This window comes from Erpetoichthys calabaricus, assembly GCF_900747795.2.
Source record: "Erpetoichthys calabaricus chromosome 1 unlocalized genomic scaffold, fErpCal1.3 SUPER_1_unloc_22, whole genome shotgun sequence".
Classification (NCBI taxonomy): Eukaryota; Metazoa; Chordata; class Cladistia; order Polypteriformes; family Polypteridae; genus Erpetoichthys; species Erpetoichthys calabaricus.
The window spans coordinates 4,414,454-4,437,587 of NW_026261588.1; the positions used below are offsets into that span (position 1 = coordinate 4,414,454).

The 23,134-nt window shown below is 39.7% G+C and overlaps 2 protein-coding genes across 50 annotated transcripts in view; both read left to right on the top strand.

Moving 5' to 3' along the window:
- LOC114645182 (NACHT, LRR and PYD domains-containing protein 3-like) overlaps positions 1-23,134 on the top strand; it is a 913,740-nt gene that overhangs the window by 719,689 nt on the left and 170,917 nt on the right. The gene's annotated exons all lie outside the window — the stretch shown is intronic.
- LOC114669319 (oocyte zinc finger protein XlCOF6-like) overlaps positions 1-23,134 on the top strand; it is a 49,376-nt gene that overhangs the window by 20,071 nt on the left and 6,171 nt on the right. The window contains exons 2-3 of the mRNA XM_028825541.2: positions 7,795-8,255; positions 21,530-22,449. Of these exons, the coding sequence (XP_028681374.2) occupies positions 7,832-8,255; positions 21,530-22,449 (1,344 nt within the window). The 5' untranslated portion in view covers positions 7,795-7,831. The remainder of the gene's footprint in view (positions 1-7,794; positions 8,256-21,529; positions 22,450-23,134) is intronic.

The following is a 23,134-nucleotide window of genomic DNA, read 5'->3' on the forward strand; positions in this document are numbered from 1 at the left end:
CTCACCTTGGAGTGTCCCGTGTGTGTGTGTGCCGGTGACTGATCTGCGCTGTGTCTCTCATCCTCTCTGATGTGCTCCGGGTGGACATCTTTGAAATTTGCGGTGTAGAACACTAGAACACTCTAGACGAGAACAGGCCATTCAGCCCAACAAAGCGCCAGTCCTATCCACTTAAATCTTCTAAAATAACATCAAGTCGAGTTTTGAAAGTCCCTAAAGTCTTACTGTCTACCACACTACTTGGTAGCTTATTCCAAGTGTCTATCGTTCTTTGTGTAAAGAAAAACTTTCTAATGTTTGTGCGAAATTTACCCTTAACAAGTTTCCAACTGTGACCCCGTGTTCTTGATGAACTCATTTTAAAGTCTTGATCCACTGTACTAATTCCCTTCATAATTTTAAACACTTCAATCACGTCACCTCTTAATCTTCTTTTGCTTAAACTGTATAGCAGAGCAAAATCAAACTGATCTGCCACAGTACTTCAAATATTATATCAGTTAGATCATTTAAGTTGATATGCTAGTTTTTTACGGGTCCCAGCACATAAAGGAGTCAAAGGAAACAAAATTGTGGATGATTTGGCAATAAAAGCAACTAAACATCTTGTATTATTGAATTAGAATTAACATTCAGTAAATCCGAAGTTAACAGTCTGACACGACTGAAAATCGATGAGATGTCGCAGATCATGTGGGACACTGACAGTAAGGGAAGGCATATGTACAGAGTAGAAAGCAGAGTTAGATTCGTAGGAAAAGGGGGCAGAACAAGAAGAGAAGAAATGATATTAACATGCATCGGGATTGGGCATATTAGGTTAAATTATACACAATTCAAGACAAAGCAGCACCAGTCTGGAGTGTGTAGATCACGTAATCAACTAGAGACTGTAGAACGTGTATTATTAGGGTATGTGGCATGTAAATTACATCAAGTTCAACATTTTAAATCTCTAGGAATGGGTAAATTAACATTACAACAATTATTAAAGTATGGTGATGAGTGTAAATCGATTCATATTAAGTTATATAAAAACTGTAAGGTTGAGAGTGCAACGTCTCGCTGAAAAGTCTTCACATTGAGAATTTGAACACGGAGAGACAAACAAAGATAAGTGCTTGGGGTTTGGAGATAACGTTTTATGGATGTGTAAGTTCTCATTCGCTCATCTTGGAGTTACTGCACACGATTTAAGTGAGGGGCGAGCAGCGCGACCTCCAGCCCACCGCCAAACTTTACTCAAGTCAGTCCCCCTGTGGCGGCCTGCATGTCTTTTCTATTCAATCATTTGTGTGTGTGTCTCGTGTTCACTTCGTGTTTTCAAGTCCATTTTCTACTTCACATCATCCTGTCACACAGTTGCCACATCCTACTCTACATTTTGATTACTTACTGTATATTCCTACATTCCAAGCTCATTTGACAAAGATTAAGGAAAAAGTGGTGCAGATTGATTTACAACTCTAAATGCCACCTTCAACTGACCAGCAGAAAGCTGGTAAATACATTAATTCAATAAATAATCACAGTTTGAGGAAACAAAGGCCAACAACAGCCACTGTTAAACATAAGATAAAAAAGCATATTGATTTTCAGTAATTGATTTGTGGATTAATTATTATGTAGGGCTAAGATTTACCTCTTCAGTGTTCACTGAGACAATCACAGCACCAGCTTTAGATCTCAATCAGCAAGATCTACCTGCTAAAACAAAGTAAACCCAAGATCATAAAATCAATTTAAAAACCACCACCATCTCAAATGTTTACCTCTCCTGCCCCCTCAGTCAGTCCACACGGTGGGTGTCTTTCTCGCAGCACAGTAATTACCATCCATCCATCCATTTTCCAACCCGCTGAATCCGAACACAGGGTCACGGGGGGTCTGCTGGAGCCAATCCCAGCCAACACAGGGCACAAGGCAGGAAACAATCCCGGGCAGGGTGCCAACCCACCGCAGGACACACACAAACACACCCACACACCAAGCACACACTAGGGCCAATTTAGAATCGCTAATCCACCTAACCTGCATGTCTTTGGACTGTGGGAGGAAACCGGAGCGCCCGGAGGAAACCCACGCCGACATGGGGAGAACATGCAAACTCCACGCAGGGAATGACCCAGGAATCGAACCCAGGTCCCCAGATCTCCCAACTGCGAGGCAGCAGCGCTACCCACTGCGCCACCGTGCCGCCCACAGTAATTACCTCACACACTAAATGCTGCCCTCATAAGAAATACCAGCACATGTCTCACCTCCACTCGGCGATGTCACCTGTGTGTCCACCTGTTACCAAACTCCCTAATTATTAAGCTGACCACCACGACCTCCCTCACTAACTGGCTCAAGTGGCATATGTGTTGTATCAAAGTCACTCTTCTGAAGTTGTACCCAATAAAATTAAAAATGTGTGTCAATTTAAACAAACAGATTAAGAAGATCCAATGATCAGCAATAGATAGAAAAGACTTAGTGGAACTTTATTTTTCATAAGGTAGAAGTTACAGAAATTCTTTAAAAAATAAAAAAGGTAGATAAATAAGTAAATAAACATACACACACACTTTGGTCTGAATACACACCAGAATGACTATGAAGCAAGAAAAATTAAAAGAAAGAAAAGTTCTGAATTGGCTGTCACAGTCAGTGCGAGGTATTATTCAGATGTATTTCTGTTGGTATAAAGGAGCTCCGTAGTGTTTCTCGACACACTTACGCGGAATAATTTAAAAGAACTCCATTTTACTGTTTGAGAGAGAGGATGTGTAGCATTGTTCATAATGGCACTCAGTTTTGTTTTAATTCCCTCCTCAGTCCCATGACTGATCTTGCCCTTTTAATTAGCCTGTTCATTCAGTTGGACTCTCTTGACATGATGTACACAGCTCAGCACACTACAATGTAGAAAATCACACTGCTCATCACAATGTGATAGAAGATGTGAATTATGTCACTTCCCACATTGAAGGAACGCGGCCTCCTAATTGAAAAGAGCCCGCTCTGCCCTTTCTTATGGGGTTAAAACAGTTTTTACTTTTATCACAACACTCATCCATCCCTGTTATGGCGGTGCAGATCAGTTGTTTACTAATTGAGAAGGGATGGTCACAGTTTAACAGAACAATACACTTTATAACTTTTAGTGACAACAAGGTGGTTTTATTAAATCTGATAGCACAATCAAAAGTTATGATTGATTCAGTGGGTAAAGAGGGGACTGGTGGCCTTTAATGAATTGAAAAGGTTTGTCAAACCTACTAACAAAAACAGAAGTTATGCACCATCAGTTACACCTGTCAGCCTAAGCTAACAAACCCCTTATTTCACGTGCTTGTCTTCTCCTGTTGCAGCTGCGCATTTCAGCAAAGTTAAGTTCATCTTTCATCTCCTCCCTCCTGACTTTTCTGTTTCTTAACACAATCCTGTGTGCCTACTTGTACAAACCTTCATCAATATCATTTACATACAACAGATTTTGGCGAATCGTTTAAATGCAATTATTTGTATCCATTTATAAATTATTATTGGCAATTATTAAGTAATAATAATTAAATAATTCCTTCCATACAAGTAACATTTCTCGGACTGCCTTCTTCCATCTTTGAAACATTTCTAGACTACGTCCTGATCTTACACAACACAGTATTGAAGTATTGGTTAATGCTGAGTCACCTCACGTATAGATTACTGTAATGCTATTCTATCTGGAATCCCACAAAAACGTATCCATTGCTTACAACTTCTTCAAAATTCTGCTGCCAGGATAATAACCTTCTGTTCTAAATCCACTCAACAAATTATACCTCTTCTCTCTCAACTTCACTGGCTCCCTGTTAACTACAGAATACAATACTAAATACCGCTCTTAACGTTTAAAGCTCTCCACAACCTCACTGATCTCCTCCAGACTGACACTCCTCTCGCTCACACAGATCCTCATCTGCAGCTCGACTTTCTGTACCACACATCAGACTCAGTGCTATGGGAGCTCGAGCGTCTCTCATAGTGCACCTCAACTCGGGAATTCTCTTCCCTCTTATAATTGTCAGCTCGATTCAATAACACATTTTAAAACTACCCTCAAAACTTATCTTTTCAAACTGGCGTACCAATTGCAAATTTTGCACTGTTACTGTCAGTTATCTTTGTTTGTTTACTAATTATTGCTTTTTGATTTATCATTCTCTTGTTTTAATTTTACTAATGTTGTTTAACTTTATTGTAAGGTGACCTTGAGTGCTAAGAAAGGCGCCTATTAAGTAAAATGTATTATTATTATTAATATAAACTGATAAGACAGTTCTGGGACCCCAGCAGCACTGTATGTTTAATTCTAGTGAATACTGCTGACCCACAACTGTGTAAGATGGTCTTCTTGTTTCAGAGTCTGTTGGACCTTCACTCCACTCCCAAGATTGTTTCATATCTGATAATCTGAAACAAAGAGCTTTGAGTTACTGTCAGCATGCTACAAACTGTCTAACTTTACATAACCCATAACATAGAGCCTGTTCTAAAATGATGTTCAAGTGTCTTTAGACATAAGACAATGTTGTCTTTTTTTTAATTTTATTTATTAATTTTATTGTAATCATTCCATACAAATAGATCAATTTATAACAAAAAGAAAAAAAAATTGAAGACAAATCAAACCCCAAGGCTGTCTGGAAGGCACTTAAAAATTTTGGTCCAAAATGATGTTAGTTTGGTGCAGGCCCAGAACATGTGACCCAGTGAGGCAGGAGCTTGGTTGCAGTGTTTGCAGGTTGGATCTTGCCCTGGAAACATTTTGGACAGTTTTAAATGAGACAGATGAGCTCAATATATAATTTTGAGTTGAATAATTGTATGCTTTGCGCATATGGAGCTCGAGTGAAGTCTCTGCATTGCTGTTTTCCACTACTTTTCTGATATATTGATTGAGATCTTCTTCCCAATGTCCTCTTGGGTCTTTGAAAGGTAGGGACTCTAATAGTATTTTATATGATGCGGAAATGGTGTTTAATTCCTTGAAATTGAGCAGTATTTTTTACAGCGTGGTGGAGGGTACGAGGTGAGGAAAATCGGGCAGTTTCTGTTTAACAAAATTTCTAATTTGAAGATAGTGAAAGAAATGTGTAGCTGGGAGGTTGAATTTGGAACATAATTGTTCAAAAGATGCAAATATGTTGTCTATATATAGATCTTTGAGCGTTTTAATCCCAAAACTTTTCCAGGTATTAAAAACTGGATATGTTTGCGAGGGTTGAAAGAGGTGGTTCTCTTGCAGAGGTGCCGCGGATAAAAGATTTTCCATCTTAAAATCCTTTCTAAGTTGGTTCCATATTCTGAGTGAGTAAAGCACAATTGGGTTATTAGTATATTTACGATAACTTGCATTTATTGGAGAGCAGAGCAGGGAGTATAAAGAAGTACTACAGGATTTTATTTCTATTGCGAGCCAAGCCTGTGTATGTTCATTTTTTTGTGTCTAAGTTTTTATTGCTTTTATGTTTGCTGCCCAGTAATAAAACTGAAAATTAGGTAGTCTTGCATAGATGGTAGACAATCTATGCAAGTCTTGCTTAATTTTTTCCATACAGATGGCAAAATTTTGTTGATAAAGAGCTTTATGTTTACTTGTGATCTTTACCCCTAGGTATTTAAACTGATCTGCTATGGTAAAAGGTAGGGTGTCCAATCTAATATTATATGCTTGTGAATTCACTGGAAAGAGTATACTTTTATTCAGATTAATTCTGAGTCTGGATATCGTTTGAAATTCTGTTAGTGCTGTTAGAACTGCAGGAACAGTGTTTTCTGGGTCTGGTATGTATAAAGCCATATCATCTGCATATAGAGAAATTTTCTGTTCCAGTCCTTCTCTGATAATCCCCTTTATCTGATAAGAATTTCGACAGTGAACCGCCAGTGGTTCAATGGCGATTGCAAACAGCAGTGGTGACAAGGGACATCCTTGTCTGGTACCACATTCTAGCTTAAAGTAGTCTGAGCAAATGCTTTATAAAGAAAACCTAGAGGGGTGGGAATTCTCATACATAGAACAGTTCCTTTTGTAGCATCAGATATAGTTTCGGACCCTGAAGGGAGATATGTGATGCTCATGGGCAACTTATTTAACAGTAAAATGATTTTGATAAATGTTTATGCACCCAATGTCGATGATAAAGAATTCATGCAAAATCTATTTGCATCCATTCCCAATGTGAACACTCATAAAATTATAATGGCTGGGGACTTTATTTGTGTTTTAAATCCACTCTTAGATAGGACTCCTGTGACGGGGGGACAACATCTAACACTGCAAAGACAATTACACAATTTTTAAATAACCACAACTTATCAGACCCCTGGAGGTTTCTTAACCCAAACTCAAGAACATATTTGTTCTACTCACCAGTGCATTATAGCTACTCAAGAATTGATTATTTTTTTTATAGATAATAATTTCCTGCCTACGATTAAATTGTGCAAATACGACACAATTGTTATCTCCGACCATGCCCCTCTATTCTTGGAGCTAAAATCATTAAGCCCCTCACACTCACCTCGCTGATGGCGTCTTAACCCTCTTCTATTGGCAGACGAGAACTGCACAGAATTTATATCCAAACAAATCAGCTTCTTCCTAGAGACAAACACGCCAAAAGACGTTTCTGCAGTAACACTCTGGGAAACTCTAAAGGCCTTCTTAAGAGGACAGATTATTTCATATTTTTCCCACAGAAATAAATTAGAAACCAAGAAAGTGTCAGAGCTAAGAAGTGAAATTACTAGAAAAGATGAAGAACAAGCCAGGCATCCAAGTGAAGCTCTTCACAGGAAAAGGCAGGCCCTGCATACAGAACTTAACATTTTAACAACTAAAGAAACTGAACAACTTATTTATAAGTCAAGACATCATTACTATGAACACGGAGAAAAAGCTAATAAGCTTTTAGCAAATGAAATTCACAAACAAGAAGTTCGCAATGCAATACCAGTAGTCACCAACACGAATGGAGAAGAAATTATTGACCATAAAAATATAATGCACACATTTAGAGATTATTATAAATCCTTATATTCTACTGAGTTCAAAGAAGACAACACACAATCTAATGCATTTCTGGATACATTACAGACACCACAAATAGATGCTTTAAGTGCTGAGTAACTGGATAAACCTCTGACGCTAACAGAATTACTAGATGCTATAAAGTCACTTCAAAGCCGGAAATCAGCAGGCCCTGATGGTTACCCCATAGAATTTTATAAGAAATTCTCCACTCAGCTAGCTCCCCTCTTATTGGCAACATTTACAGAAGCTAGAGACAACCAAATACTACCTCAAACATTTCGTCAAGCATTAATCACTGTCTTTCCTAAACAAAATAAGGACTTGTTACAATGTGCATCATACAGACCAATTTCACTCCTGAATAATGATGTTAAGATACTCTCAAAAATTCTAGCTAGAAAGATGGAGAAAGTGCTGCCCTCGGTAATATCACAGGATCAAACTGGATTTATTAAAGGCCGACACCTATCTTCCAATCTCCGACGCTTGTTTAATGTTATATATTCACCAGCAAAATCAAACACCCCAGAGATATTACTATCATTAGATGCAGAAAAAGCATTTGATATGATTGAATGGAACTACCTGTTCACTGCATTGGAGAAATTTGGGTTTGGCCTGAATATTTATGCATGGATCAAACTACTGTATACCAATCCAGAAGCTTCAGTTTGTATTAACAACATAAGACAATGTTTTAATGAACTTGATTCCTTTTCTTTTCACAGAGAAAAAGAAAAAGCTGCTGTTTGCTGGAACATCTCAATGGTTGTGAAACAGGACACCTGTGATGTGGACGCAAATATCATGGAGAAAACTGTAAATATTAACGAGGAGGACTGTGAGTGGAAGTCCATCTACCTTAAACAGGAAAGTCTGAGCATCAAGGAGGAGAACAATGAACTGCAGCCAGTGGGCATTAAAGAAGAACCAGAAGAGAAGTCCGTCAGTATTGAGACACATAACCATACAAATCTGGACAGTGTAAAAGAAGACCACCTTGATGATGGGTGTCAAGATGGAGTGGTGACCAGGTTAGACTCTTCTCATAGCAGACACTGTTCATCTCCAGAGCCTTCTGTCAATGTGAAGTCTGAATCATTAGAGTCTGAACCAAAGAGGGCTGAGGAAAATACATCTGTTAGAGCTCAGAAAAATATGCAACCACATTCAAAGAAGTCTGGAAAAAGTAAGTGCAAAATAAAAATATGTAAGATTTAGGGTTGGGTTTATGAGCTTGAAAAGTTGGGTCTTGTGATTTTTTTGAGAAACATAGAAATAGAGTGAAAATACTTTATTTTATTGTGTGTTTGAATTTAGTGTGAGATTTCATCTATTGTTATGTGAGGTTTAGCAATTTGCTATTCTTCCATGATAGTGACTTTATGCAAAAGTCCTCGGCCTATCCTCGATAAAAGAGTGCTATACAAATGTCCAAGAGCAAGACAAAGATATTGATCCCTCTGGAATTTCCTGGGTATCCATATTAATTCCTCTTAACAATGTGGTCCAATCTTCAACTAAGCTCCAATTACAGACAGCTTCAGTTGTCCTAAACTACTGTAATAACACACAAACAATTGGACGGCTTCTTGTCAGTCCTGAACACATCGTTTAAACCAGTGTTTCCCAAACTCGGTCCTGGTGAACCCATGTGGCTGCAGGTTTTTGTTCCAACCGGATTCCTAATCAGTGACAACACCTGATAGCACTGATCTCATTTATTTAGCTGTTTTTTATTCTTTTCTTTTATTCGACATTCAGAAAAGCATAGCAGCATGATTTTTACATTTATTAGACATTTTGAAGTATTTCTGCTTTTGCTGTAGATTTAAATGCATAAGTCTCTTTTGTTGATTTCGTCATACTTTGCCCTTTCTCCGTGCAGTTTTTCCCCCTTTGTTGTATCTTATTAATGACAATTTAAAACGAACAGAACAGACATGCAGGCAAACAACACTAAATAATCAAAGGCTGCAAGTACTTTAGCAACTGACCCACTAATGAGTAAATAATGGATTAGTTAAACAATTAGAAGACCTAGAAAAATAGAATGAAAATCAAGATGAAAATACTGCTAAAAAGAAAAAAAAAAAACATTATTCCTATATAACTGCTTGGTACATTTTATTTATTATTTTTTTTAAGCTAACTTAGTTTTCTAATTTCTGTATTGTTCCCTAAACACAGAACTTGGGAAATATCAGTTCACTTAACTGGCCCAGGAGTTCAATTAAAAAGCTGGTTGGAACAAAAACCTGCAGCCACAGGGGTTCACCAGGACCGAGTTTGGGAAACACTGGTTTAAACATTCACAGTCCACTCCATGACCCTCCTATCTTTACAGACTGGTTGACCCTTCTTTAACAGTAATGACCTAAACAAAACTTTTTGTAGCTACTGATCAGCAATGAATTTTAATTCATTCCTTCATTCCAAACCTTTTCTGTTCCTTCATCCCTGAGAGCCCTTTTCTGATCAGTTCGCTTTAGGTCAGGCCACAGCATCTCGTGTCTCTCATTGGCCATTCCAGAACACCAGTTACTGTATGTTTAACCCTTTCTGTTTTTGATTTCTTTGTGTGTTTGGGCTCATTATCCTGTGTCGTCACTCAACTTTTGTTCAGCTTCTACTATCCTGATATTTTTCCATCAGATTTCTTTATAATATTTTCAATTCAGTGACCATTGATCATGTCAAGTGTTCCAGGCCATGAAGAAACATGCAGGCCAAACCATGATGCTCCATTCACCTTGAGTCTTTAGTATCAATGTCCACTTTTGTATTACCTCCAAACATGGTGTTGCATGTTTTGACCAAAGACTTCAACTTTTGTCTCATTCATTCATAGAACATTGTCTGTTCTGGAACATCATGATGATCTTTTACAAGTTTTAAGATGTGCAATGATGGTTTTGCTAGATTGCATTGATCTCCTTGGTGTTGTCCTTCTGTAAACTACATTCTTACGTTTTTCTCCATAAGAACACATGGACAGAGACTTTCTCAAGTCCCAGAGATTTCTGCAGGCCCTTTGCTCTGCCTGTCTGGGTTCCTATTCAACTCTGCTTTCATGCTGTGATCTTTGTGGGTTGCCCATTCCAGTAGTAGGTTTCCTCCATTTTTGTAGACAGTATGGCTTTCTATGCATTGATGAACACCCAGGTCTTCCAAAATTCTTTTATCACATTTGCCAGCTTTAAACATCTCTTCAGTTCTTCTAAGTTTCTTGTGACATCCTTAAAGAAGTATCTGGATGAAACGTCAAACCTTTGGATTACACATTGAAGCGGTGGATTGAAGAAACAACTTAGACTGACATGTTGACATCATTCTTAAATCATAAAGTGACAAAGGCTGTGTGTTCTGTGCTAGTCTGTGCTCCTTCTATGTGAGTGTGCATTAAATATGACTTTTGCTCCTAAACACTTTGGGGTTTTTTTGGTAGCTATTAAGGAGCAGAGAAGCAGTTTAATAGTTTTTAATGTTTTTTTTTCTCTTTACAAGGGTGTTTTTTGTTTGTTTTGTAATTCACACAACAGCAGGTGTTACTCCAATCTTACTCCAACCTTTGGGTTTGTGGGGTAGAGGGTGGAGAAAGCTTTTTTAGTAGCCGACAAGTCAGTGTCCTAGCAAGAAACAGGCAAAAGTAACTGTGATTTGTTAGCAGAAAGAAGTTAAACATTTTACATATGATGCACGATGGATTCAAAGTAATTAATAAAATCTCTGGAGTGGGTAAATAAGGAGGAAGAAAAGAAGCTGCAAAGGAAAAAAAAGAACAACTGAATAAGTCATTTAAGATGAATAACCCCAATGCTAACAGTAGTGCATTTGAGAGCAACCATTAGGAAAGATATGAGGTCTCTAAAAGACAGTTAAAGAGAAATATTGTAGCCAAAGACATTCTTTCAGTATTTTAGGAGTAAAATAACAGTCAAGGAGGAAGTGAAGGGTCGCATGTACAATAAAGGGGAATTACAATACACAGATAGTGAAATATAAAATGCTCTAAACTTTCCATTTTCTGATGATTTAATGTCTGAAAAAGTGGATAACCTCTCAGTTGTAACAGGGACTACTAAGGAGGGTACTGAGGGATTTGGAAATTGTAGAGAGACGTGCTGCTGAGATTGAATTGGTTCAAATCAACCAAATCTCCAAGACCAGATGCTATTTATCCTCAAATGTTTACGGAGTTTAGTGAATATATATATATATATATATATATATATATATATATATATATATATATATATATATATATATACACACACACAGTGGAACCTCGGTTTGTGAGCATAATTCGTTCCGGAAATCTGCTCGTAGTCCAAAGCACTCATATATCAAATTGAATTTCCCCATAACAAATAATGGAAACTCAGATGATTTGTTCCACAACCCAAAACTATTCATATAAAAATGATTAATACATAATATAAAGTAAAAATATATAAAACAAATTAACCTGCACTTTACCTTTGAAAAGAATCATGGCTGGTGTGAGTGACTTTCTAAACTCTTGTGGGATTCCACCCAACGGGACGACACGCGGAAGAGCGTCCCAAAGCAATCACAGTCTCCCAGCGCTGTAGCAGTTCGCTGTAAAAGCGAATCTGAAAAGATCGCAGACATGCTATAAGCGCCTGCCATTGATGGGTGATACAAGAAACAAGGAACATTATAAATGTGCAGGGCCTTCCCTGACTGCTGTGTCTGTTTCAAGCTGAATAAAGCTGGTGTTGCTAAAGTACTGAGACTCAGCTTTGTGTTTTAGTGTGCAAGACGGGGACTCGCACGTCACAGCACACACACACACGTGCGTGAGCGCGCGCGCGCACACACACAAACGCGCGCTCACATACAGTCACAATGCTAATGCTGTAGTAAACAGTATACACTCATACAAATGTTTACAGAGACAGAGAATAGGAGATGATTGCCCACAATCCCGCAGCGAGAGAGAGAAGAACCATCAGCTCAGTTGTGATCACATGATGCTCAGCAGACAAAGCGTATACATACTACTCATACTGCAAGACCTCGCTCGTTTATCAAGTCAAAATTTATCAAAAATTTTTGCTCGTCTTGCAAAACACTCGTAATATATAATCCTTTGATGGATATTTTTTAGTAATCACTGCACACTGGGACAATTTTTATGAACTGGAAAATGTATATCTCATTATATAGAAAGGGTGATTGGGAGTATCAACAGGTCAGTAAGCTTAACTTGCATCACAGGAAAATAAATGTAAGGAATTATTAAGGAACACGGCAAGAACAGGAGTTTTACTTAACAGTCAGCATGGATTCAGATGAGGGAGGTTGCGTTTTACTAAAATGCTGGAAATCTGTGAGGAGCCAACCAAAGGATATGATGAAAGTGGAGCAGATGATATTATTTATCTGGACTTTCAGAAAGTATTTGATAAGGTGCCACTAAACTGAAAGAAGTGAAAGTTCAGGGTGTGGTGTGCAGATGGGTGCAGAATTGGCTAAACACAGGAAGCAGAGGGTTATGGTGCGAGGAACCCTATCAAAACTGGGTGGTTGTAAGAGTTGTGTCCTACAAGGGCCAGTGTTAGGGCCACTACTGTATAAATATATTGTCACACACGTGTGATTGGGAGACAACTGAATGGCCTAAATGATAGAAATACCACACCAGACCAGGGGGCGGCAGGGAGCACTGACTGTCTCTCTCAATCTCTCTGCATGGAAAATCCTGCAGGGTTCTGTCACCAATGATGATGTCACTTCCGGTTTCAACAATGTCACTTCCGTTTCTGGGTCTGATGACGTAATTTCCCTTACCGGCCTTTAAAGCTGCCATCTTACCTCCATAATATCCGAACTGTTTTGGACTCAAACCTGTGAACATCTCTTTTCAATTTATTTCAATTTTCCAGCTGGGAAGCAATATATGGGTGGCTGTCCCAAACGTTTTTGATGTCTGTGACTCATCTTTGTGACAGTGGCTTTTTAATATCGGTCGAATTTCCCCAAATCTATTGCATAACTGTACGATATATTCTAATATATTGGTAGAGGGAAGAGCCTCTTCTTCCCATCCTTCTTTTAAAATATCCAATATTCCCCGAGGTTGTCATCCTTATAACAATTCAAAAGGAGAGAACCCTGTCCCTGCTGACGACCTTGTGGAGCATTTGTTTGACAGTCTTGATTAAATCTCTCTACTAGACAATCGGTTTGTGGATGATACACCGCAGACTTTTTAAATGCTTTATTTTAAGTAACTTGGCCATTTCCCTAAATGTTTTCTGATGTGAAAGGCGTTTCTTGGTCTGTAAGGACTTCTTTAGGGATGCCACCATGTGTAAAGACCCCTACATTTTCCCGTGTGATAGCTTAAGACGTGGCTGAGCGCAAGGGAACAGCCTCTGGGTATCGAGTAGCATAATGATATAAATGATTTGGATAGGAATAAAAATAACAAGGTGGTTAATTTTTCAGATGATGCCAAGGTAGGTGGATTTGGCAGATAATCGAGAATCTGTTAAATCATCACAATAGAGTGATTTGGACAGTACACAGGCTTGGGCAGATTTGTTGAAGATGAAATTTAATTTAAGTAAATGCAAAGTATTACATGTAGTAAGTAAAAATGTATGGTTTGTATACACAATGGAAGGTCTTATGAGAAGGATTTTTGGGTTGTAGTGAAGTCATCACCACTGACTACTAGACAGTGTTCAGAAGTCCTTAAGAAGGCTAAGAGAATGTCAGGTTATTTAGCGCCCTGATGTGTGGAGTACAAGTCACAGGAGGTTATGCAGAGGCTTTATAAAACACCGCAGGCCTCATCTGGAGTACTGTGTGCAGTTTTAGTCTCCAGGCTACAAAACAGACCTAGCAGACGTAGACAAGTCCAGTGAAGAGTGACTAGGCTAATTCTAGGGATGTCGAGGTATGACTTATTGTGACAATGTGGGTTCTGCTCCATGCTCCCATCTGCCTTTTGTGAGCTCTTGAACCCGACACCGTCAGTAATGTCACCGATGAGCTGGACAGTGAGACACAACAATGTAGCAAGGGGATGGTGCAAAAAGTGCAAAGTGCTTTATTAAAACAACAATCAAAATCAAAACAGTGTTCAAATAAATAAGTGCAGCGTCTCTCAAAAATCTTCAAATAAATAATCCAATAAAACACTATGAATTGTGGAGGTTAAAAACAATAAATAAATCCTTAAAAAACGAGGTTAAAACAATGCCTTTCTACTGGTGACTCCCCTGCTTCTCCCGTCCAGGTTATGCACCAGGGGAGCCACCCTACTTGCAGCTGACCGTCTTTCTGTCTTCTCCTGTTGGTCTGTTGTCCTCGCTGATCCCTGGCTCCGGTGGGCTTCACCTGACCATGACTTGGGCTCCCCAGCGACCACGGCGCTCAGGCTGGGGCTTTCACATCCCAAGTCCCGACTCCCACTGCCTTCCCGGCCTTATGCGGTGAGCCATCCTCCTTCCGGTCACTCCTACTCCTCAATAATGTTCAGCAGGAGTGACCACTACCACCTGCTTCTGGGGAGCCGGCCAAGCACCTAGGCTCACTGCTCAGCTGCACGTGTTCTCCACTACGAGCACCTTCGCTCGTTCATGCACCGGCTTTCTCCTCCTACTTCCTGCCTTCTGTCCTTCTCAACCTCCGTCTTTTTTTCCCTCTTTTTTTCTTCCCTTTCGAGCCACCTCATGACTTGGATCAGATGTGGCAATTGGCAGCTCCTGGCATTAACTACGGATGCAGACGACTCCTCACCTGTGCACTTAAGTGAGGACCGTCTGCATCACGAATCACACGGGAACCCCTCCGGCCACACATACCATGCCCCATCTTTAAGCTGGCTAGTGCAGCGATTATTTATTTTAAAAAGTGGACATTTTGACGTGAGCTGTGGACCTGCTATACCACAGTTATCGGAAAAGTTTAAAAGAGTTCAAACTTTTCAGTTTAAGCAAATGGAGATTAAGAGGAGGCATGACTGAAGTATTTAAAATCATGAAGGTAATTAAAGCAGTCGAGCTCTACTTGGCTGATAATTTAAAAAGAGTTCAACAAGAACAGGAGGACACAGTTGGAAAGTTAATGGAAAATTTTACATAATCATCAGATAATTAGTCTTCACACAGAAACACAGACATGTGGAATAAATTACCAGGTAGTGTGGAGAGAAGGACTTTAGGGACCTTCAAAACTCAAGTTGATGTTGTATTAAAGAAACTAGGTGGATCAGATTAGCAGATTGGGATGACTTGCCAATTCTCAGAAATTTGTAAAATTTCCAATTTCAGTTTACACAAAGGAAAGTAACTTTGCAAGGCTCTCTCTCTTTGTTTACCTTACTACTCTGTATGAAAAGGGGGTCTCTGGCCATTAGACTCACAGGACATCAAGGCAACTCATGTACTCTTAATTTAAGAAACAGAATAATACAATGTGTTGATAAACGCAAGGATTATTTAAATTTGATAACTGATTATTTGTTGACAGTGAAAAAAGGACACAGACAGATGAGACTTACAAGCATATCACAGAAGAGATTGCTTCTTTACTTGCTATTTAGAGTTTGAATTTGTCTTGGCTCAGATAAACAGTTTTATCATACCAGGGCCTTAAGGATGATTTCTGATGTTATGTGGAGTTGTTGTTGTTCCAGGTTCAAGTGGAGGACTTTTCTCTCTTCAGAGTTTACTCGTCGTCTTTGCTATCTGTTCCTTTGTTCATGGTGTGCTATGATTCTGTCTTTTTCAATTCACTGTTAGGGTAGGTACTGAAGCTCCCATCTTGTAATAATGGCTCTTTTTAAGTCTTGCCAGACTGCTCAGGGACTAGAACAGAGGTTGGGAAGAGTGGCTCTTGTAGTCAGTTCAGGGCGTCCATGTCCAAGGCTGTATTGGAGAAGAGCTTTCAGGTCAAAGAAAGCTTGTGAACTGTTTGCTCTGCACAGTGTGGACGGCTTCTCACCCCAAAAGGGAGCAAATTGTCAGCTTTCAGCTAACAAAGAGAAAGCATTGTCTGCTTCTTGTCTCCCCAGAGAGAACATATCCTCAGTCTTCATTCACCAAAAGAGACAGAAGAGGTGAATGCAGCTACATTTAAAGGAGTGTGTAGCCCCTGGTGATTGAATTAAATCCCCTTCTAGTTGCAGATCCAGGGCCTGCTTATAGGCTCATTATTTTCTCCCTCACAAACAGGCAGGTTCAGTTCTCGGTTACAAGCCTAAGATGAAAGTCAATTTGGGTGTTGATTTGTTTGATGGACACTCTGAAAAGCTGCAGCCTCTACTCTGATTTACACCTTTGTGTTTAGATGAAGTACTGGGCTGATAACTGGTATGAGCTGCGCTTCAGCCATTCACTCAGGATTACAGGGTGAGGGGGTGCAGCTGACTTTCTGCCTCCTTATTAAATCTTCTGTCTTAACAGGTCTTGAGTGTCACTAAAAATCCTAATAAAATGGCGATGCCCACTTTGACCTGCACAGTCATGGAGTATCTGGTGTTGTGAAATAAACACTTGATGTGTGGCCTGTGCAGCTCCCCCTTCTAGGCCTGGTGTGGCAGGTGGTCTGTGTGCCTCAGTGACCCTTGTGTGATGTCTGGAGATTTGTGCTGCTGACCAGAACTATAAAGCGTAATTGTGACATTGGTGACCAGTATTTTGATTGTTTTTTAAATTGTGCTTATTTGTGATGAGCAAGACAGCATTTGCCATAGTTTTGAAAACAAAAATGCTATAAATTAGTTTGTCTCTTTATAACTTCTTCTAGTCTCTTATTTTAAAATACTAGCACAGTGAAATGTTCATTTAGTAAATTGTGCAAAATGGTGAAATGTTAAGTCCTTGTGTTTTAATCACATTGTGTATATTGGACTCTCCGTTCACTAGATATGCTAGGCCTTACATCCGTCTTATTTTATGTGCCTTGTTGCCTTTGTTCGTTGGACATTACACCTGGGCATGGGTGCCACACATTTTATTGTTATATATGTATTTAGAAATGATTGTCTAATTGTTAGTTTCTCTTTGAAGAATATGAGAAAATAAAGCAATTTTGTTGTATATGACATTTTTTTTCTTTCTGAAGTTGCTGTATATAATTTTAATTTAATCCTTTTGCCTTTGTTAATCTCCTTAACAAGCAGTGGAGCAGTGAGATAAGCACTTTGTGTTGCCTGTGCAGTTTTACCACTCCTCAGGTTGGCATGACTGGTCTGCCTCAGTGGTCCTCCCAGTGATGTTGTGTGGAGATTTGTGCTCATGACTGGGTGAGTCTAAGAGGAGGTGGCAGACAAAGAACAATCCATGACTGGCCCTCTCGCTCGTCTTAATCCATTCACACAACTTGTAGAGATTGAATTTCCTCTCAGAAAGGCTTCTACAGTGGCAAACAAAAGTTTTGGGCACATTGGGCAAAATTTCTGTTACTGTGACCAGCTAAGTAGGTAAAAGATGACCTAATCTCCAAAAGGCATAAAGCTGAAGATGACAAATTTCTTTAATATTTTATTTCCATCATTTACCTTTTTAAAATAATGAAAAAGGTAAAAGGGCCTGAAGGAAAAGAGTGGGCACCTGCATGGTCCTTACTTAGTAACACCCCGTTTGGCAGAAATCACAGCCTGTAAACACTTTTTGTGGCCCGCTAAGAGTCTTTCAGTTCTTATTTGGGGGATTTTCACCCACTCATATTTACAAAAGGCTTCTAGTTCTGTGAGATTCTTGGGCCATCTTGCATGCATTGCTCTTTTAAGTTTTATACACTGTGAAGCCCAGGGTGTATACAGCCACCCTAACCCAACACAGACAGGCAGGACACAAGTTTCTCCACACAGCCCACCTTTATTTACAGGTGAGAAGCGCTTTCTTCGCTCCTCTCAAGCACAATGTCCACAACAACAAGCACAGTCTTTCTTGCCTCCAGTCCTTTTAACCTCCACTCCTCCTCACAGGTTTTGTCCTTCATCTGCCCTACTTTGGCCATTGAGTAGTGGTGACTGGCCCCTTTTATAGGGCACCCAGATTGACTCCAGGGGCCTCATGCATAACGCCGTGCGTAGAATTCACAGTAAAACATGCCATACAGACAAAAGCAGAAATTTGCATACGCACAAAAAAATCCAGATGCATAAATCTGTACGTACGCCAACTTCCACATTCTTCCACTCCGCTCTCGGTCAGTGTGAAAAGTAACGCATGTGCACGTGCCTTCCACCACTCCCCAATTCCTCCCAGAATTATGCCTATTTCAATATGCAAATCAAAATAAATAGCCTTTAAGCTCAGTATTCTGTGAAAAGACGATGGCAAAAGCACAAGCGACAATAGGAGTATTTCAGCGAATAAAAACAAATAAAAGGCGAGTCATAGCCCACTGTCTGAGTGTCATATGAAAGCTTATTAGGGTACAGAGAAAATAAAAAAAATAGGCACACCATGGCAAAAAAAGCTTGAAATGTCAACTTTAATCTCGAAATTTCCACTTTAATCACGTAGTTTATTTTGTCATTAAAGTAGAACATCATAAAATTCATCATTAAATAGTTTAATTTACTAGTTTCTCAAATCCCACCGTAACTAAAGTAGCACGTTAAATGATTTGTTTTGTATGTGTTCTTCTATGTGCTCTATTTGTGTGAATCACTACGTGCTTCTTAAATGGGCTTTCTCTTCCTCCAACAGGACACAGAATCCATTACATTCATGATATTACAGCTCTCTGAATAATTTAAATGCTGAGATGTATACTTAATATCATTTGAATTAAAGCACGCTATTAAACTTGGGAACACAGTGATAGTGATGAGCTGGCGCCTCGTCCAGAGATTGTTCCTGCCTCCATCAAGATGCTTGCTGCGCCATGCGCAACCTTGAATAAAATAATTTATTGCAGCAGTACTGTCTCTTTCAAACATACTAACCCCCAATTCCTGTCCTTCCTTTTCTTTCTCCAAGTCACCAATTGCCACACAATCAGCTCTGTAATAGATGTCAAGCCATCTGTAAGCTCAGAATGCCGATTCTTCAAAACTTTTAAGGAACATTGAAATATCTTCATAGTACACGATTAATTATTCTATCCATCTATCCTTCCAGTGTTTCGCCAGTCCCAGTTTGAATACAGTGCGAAGCAGGAACAATCCCTGAACTAGCTAGCGTTGCGACACCGTGTCCTTATATGTTTAATTATTAACAATATAGATTATTTAAATGATGTTAAAATTTTATCTGTATAATGTCTTCTCCTTTTGGATGCTCCCTTTAGGGGTCACCACATCGGATCAACTTCCTCTATATCTTTCTGTCCTCTGTATCTTGTTCTGTTACACCCATCACTGGCATGTCCTCCCTCACCACATCCATAAACCTCCTCTTAGGCCTTCCTCATTTCCTCTTCCCTGGCAGCTCTATCCACTCGTGTGCCCTCCGCTTAACATATTCCATGTCATGAAATCTGTTGACCAGTCAACCAACTACAAGCCGATTTCACAATAAACAACAACAACTGGGCAATTTTAATTCAAGGCCAATTAATTTATGTAACACTATTGTTTAATTCAGTTGTATTTCTTCTTTATAGCGCTCTTCATTGAGTGCAGGCTTGGACTGATTGATGTTTGCAGCCATAACAGAGATAATAATTCCATACATGAACACACACATTGGATCAAATAGACAGTAAAACCTGGCAAATTTTAGCTTACTTAACATAAGTAAGTCCTGATAGTAGATACCCTTAAACATTATAATGGTGAGTATAAATGTCACCAGAGTGTCACAAAGGCAACCAGTCCTGGTGTCACCTGCCACTCCCCTGTAGAGCTGAAACACCAGCAGCTGTGCTGTTCCTCGGTTTTCTCATCTTCTATTTTTTCTCCGAGGTCACTGCAGCTTCTGTAGGCCTGTGCACTGAGGCGTCACTCATCCATTGCTCTCTTTTGCTTTGGTGAATGAAAGAAGACATTTTGTTGTTTGTTTTGGTGTCAAGTGGTTTTAGTTCAAGTGTGGATAAATGTCAGGACACATTCTAATTAACTGAAGGTGCACTTTTCGTAGTTGGCATGGCATTCTCCTTTATATAGTACCCTCCATAATTGTGGAGACAAAGAAACATTCTTCTTGCATTTACTCCTTTAATCCACCATTTAAAATTACGAATTAAATAATTCAGATGTAATTAAAGTACAAATTGCTGATTTTCATTTAAGGGGATTTGCAAACATTTCAATCACACCTTGTAGAAATGACAGCACTTTTTCTGAATCGTCCTCCCATTTCAGGGCACCGTAATGTTTGGGACAATTGGTGCCAGAGGTGTTTGTGATTCCTCAGGTGTGTTTCATTGCTTTAGTCTTGCAGGCCTAAGACACCTCAGCTTACTTCTACCTACAGACTATCTTTGGTCTCTGTAGTTGCCATTGACCAACATGAGGGCAAGAGCTGTGCCAATGAAAGTCAAAGAAGTTGGAAAATAATAATGAAATCATTAGAGACATCGGAAAACCTTAAGATTACCCAATTCAAAGTGTCTGGGATATCAATAACAAGAAAGAACACACTGGTGAGCTCAGTAATCACAAAGGGACTTGTAGGCCAAGTAAGACCACCACTGCTGAAGACAGAAGACGTTGCTGCAGATTTCATTTTGATCACGACTTGCATACCCTGATGGTAACGATATTGCATGTATCTCTCTACCATCTTAAGTATACCGTCCCATACAGATGGCATTACGTGGCACAATTTGACTGAGAGATTCCTCACTGGTCAGGCAGTTCACACTGAAAAGGCGCCATCACCAAATAACCCACAGCTGTTAAGACCTGTAAGAGAACTGGGATTGTGTGATTTCTGCATGATGGTCTCTGTAATGAAGGCTGCAGTTCAGCACACACTTCAAAGAGGATGATAGTAGAGAGTCTAAATCAGCTAAGTCATCATCATGAGCCAAAATGTCATTGTGATACATCAAAACTCACTTCTTGTGTAGCCTGTCAAACATCAGAATGTGAAATGTGTAATGAAATGAGATTTTCTATTCAGTTCTTCGTTTCTCCACCTGAAGTTGCTAAAATGCCAACACAAATAAAGTCTGCATGGGACTTACAAATGCTCAAAACTTGAGGGAATGTTGAGCCAATTTAAATGGCAAGTTCTAGTTTTATAAATCCTAACTTTTTTTTAACCGCTTTCATATATGTGGCCGAGCATAAGGAAGTTTTACACATGTGGCCCTGGTGAGAAGTTGTAATAGAGAATGTAAAATTAACAAATTAAGTGTGTTTTCCAAGTACAACAAAAGTTTTATTATTGCTTATGCTGATCAAAGGTTGTTCCTGATTTCAGCCATCATGTATTTAATGTGAGTTAATGTTGATAATAAGGCAGCGAATTGAAAATAAGCTTTTTTATTTTTATTTTCCTTTTTGTTTTAAATTTTACACAGGAAAGAAAGATCACTGCATTGTGGAATGTGGCAGAGAATTCTCTAACAGGAGTGCTCTTCAGAAACACACGAGAGTTCACACCGGAGAGAAGCAATATTGCTGTAATGAATGTGGCAAACAGTTTTCAGCAACGAGCAGTCTTCAGAGACACACTAGAGTTCACACCGGAGAGAAGCCATATTGCTGTAATGAATGTGGCAAACAGTTTTCCGAGATGGGCAGTCTTCAGAAACACACAACAGTTCACACTGGAGAGAAGCCATATTGCTGTAATGAATGTGGCAAACAGTTTTCAGTGTCGAGCAATCTTCAGAGACACTCTAGAGTTCACACCAGAGAGAAGACAAAGTGCTGTAATGAATGTGGTAAACAGTTTTCAAACATATGGAATTTTCAGAAACACATGAGAGTTCACATTGGAGAGAAGCCATATTGCTGTAATGAATGTGGCAAACAGTTTTCAGCGTCGAGCAATCTTCAGAAACACACTAGAGTTCACACCGGAGAGAAGCCATATTGCTGTAATGAATGTGGTAAACAGTTTTCAGCGACGAGCAGTCTTCAGAAACACACTAGAGTTCACACCGGAGAGAAGCCATATTGCTGTAATGAATGTGGCAAACAGTTTTCACAAATAGGCATTCTTCAGATACACACGAGAGTTCACACCGGAGAGAAGCCATATTGCTGTAATGAATGTGGCAAACAGTTTTCACAAATGAGCACTCTTCAGAGACACACTAGAGTTCACACTGGAGAGAAGCCATATTGCTGTAATGAATGTGGCAAACAGTTTTCCGAGATGGGCAGTCTTCAGAAACACACAACAGTTCACACCGGAGAGAAGCCATATTGCTGTAATGAATGTGGCAAACAGTTTTCAGTGTCGAGCAATCTTCAGAGACACACTAGAGTTCACACCAGAGAGAAGACAAAGTGCTGTAATGAATGTGGTAAACGGTTTTCAAACATATGGAATTTTCAGAAACACATGAGAGTTTACACCGGAGAGAAGCCATATTGCTGTAATGAATGTGGCAAACAGTTTTCACGAATGGACAGTCTGCAGAAACACACGAGTTCACAACAGAATAAAATGGGCAGCAGTTCAAAAATCAGTCCAGAAAAACAAGAACCTCAAGAGTGAGGTTCAGTCGTGTCCTGAAAAGTAAGCAAACTAAACTATTGTTGAGAAATGAATCTCAAAGAGAAGCCATATTCCATCCATCCATCGTCTCCCGCTTATCCAAGGTCGGGTCGCGGGGGCAGCAGCTTGAGCAGAGATGCCCAGACTTCCCTCTCCCCGGCCACTTCTTCTAGCTCTTCCGGGAGAATCCCAAGGCGTTCCCAGGCCAGTCGAGAGACATAGTCCCTCCAACGTGTCCTGGGTCTTCCCCGGGGCCTCCTCCTGGTTGGACGTGCCCAGAACACTTCACCAGGGAGGCGTCCAGGAGGCATCCTGATCAGATGCCCGAGCCACCTCATCTGACTCCTCTCGATGCGGAGGAGCAGCGGCTCTACTCTGAGCCCCTCCCTGATGACTGAGCTTCTCACCCTATCTTTAAGGGAAAGCCCAGACACCCTGCGGAGGAAACTCATTTCAG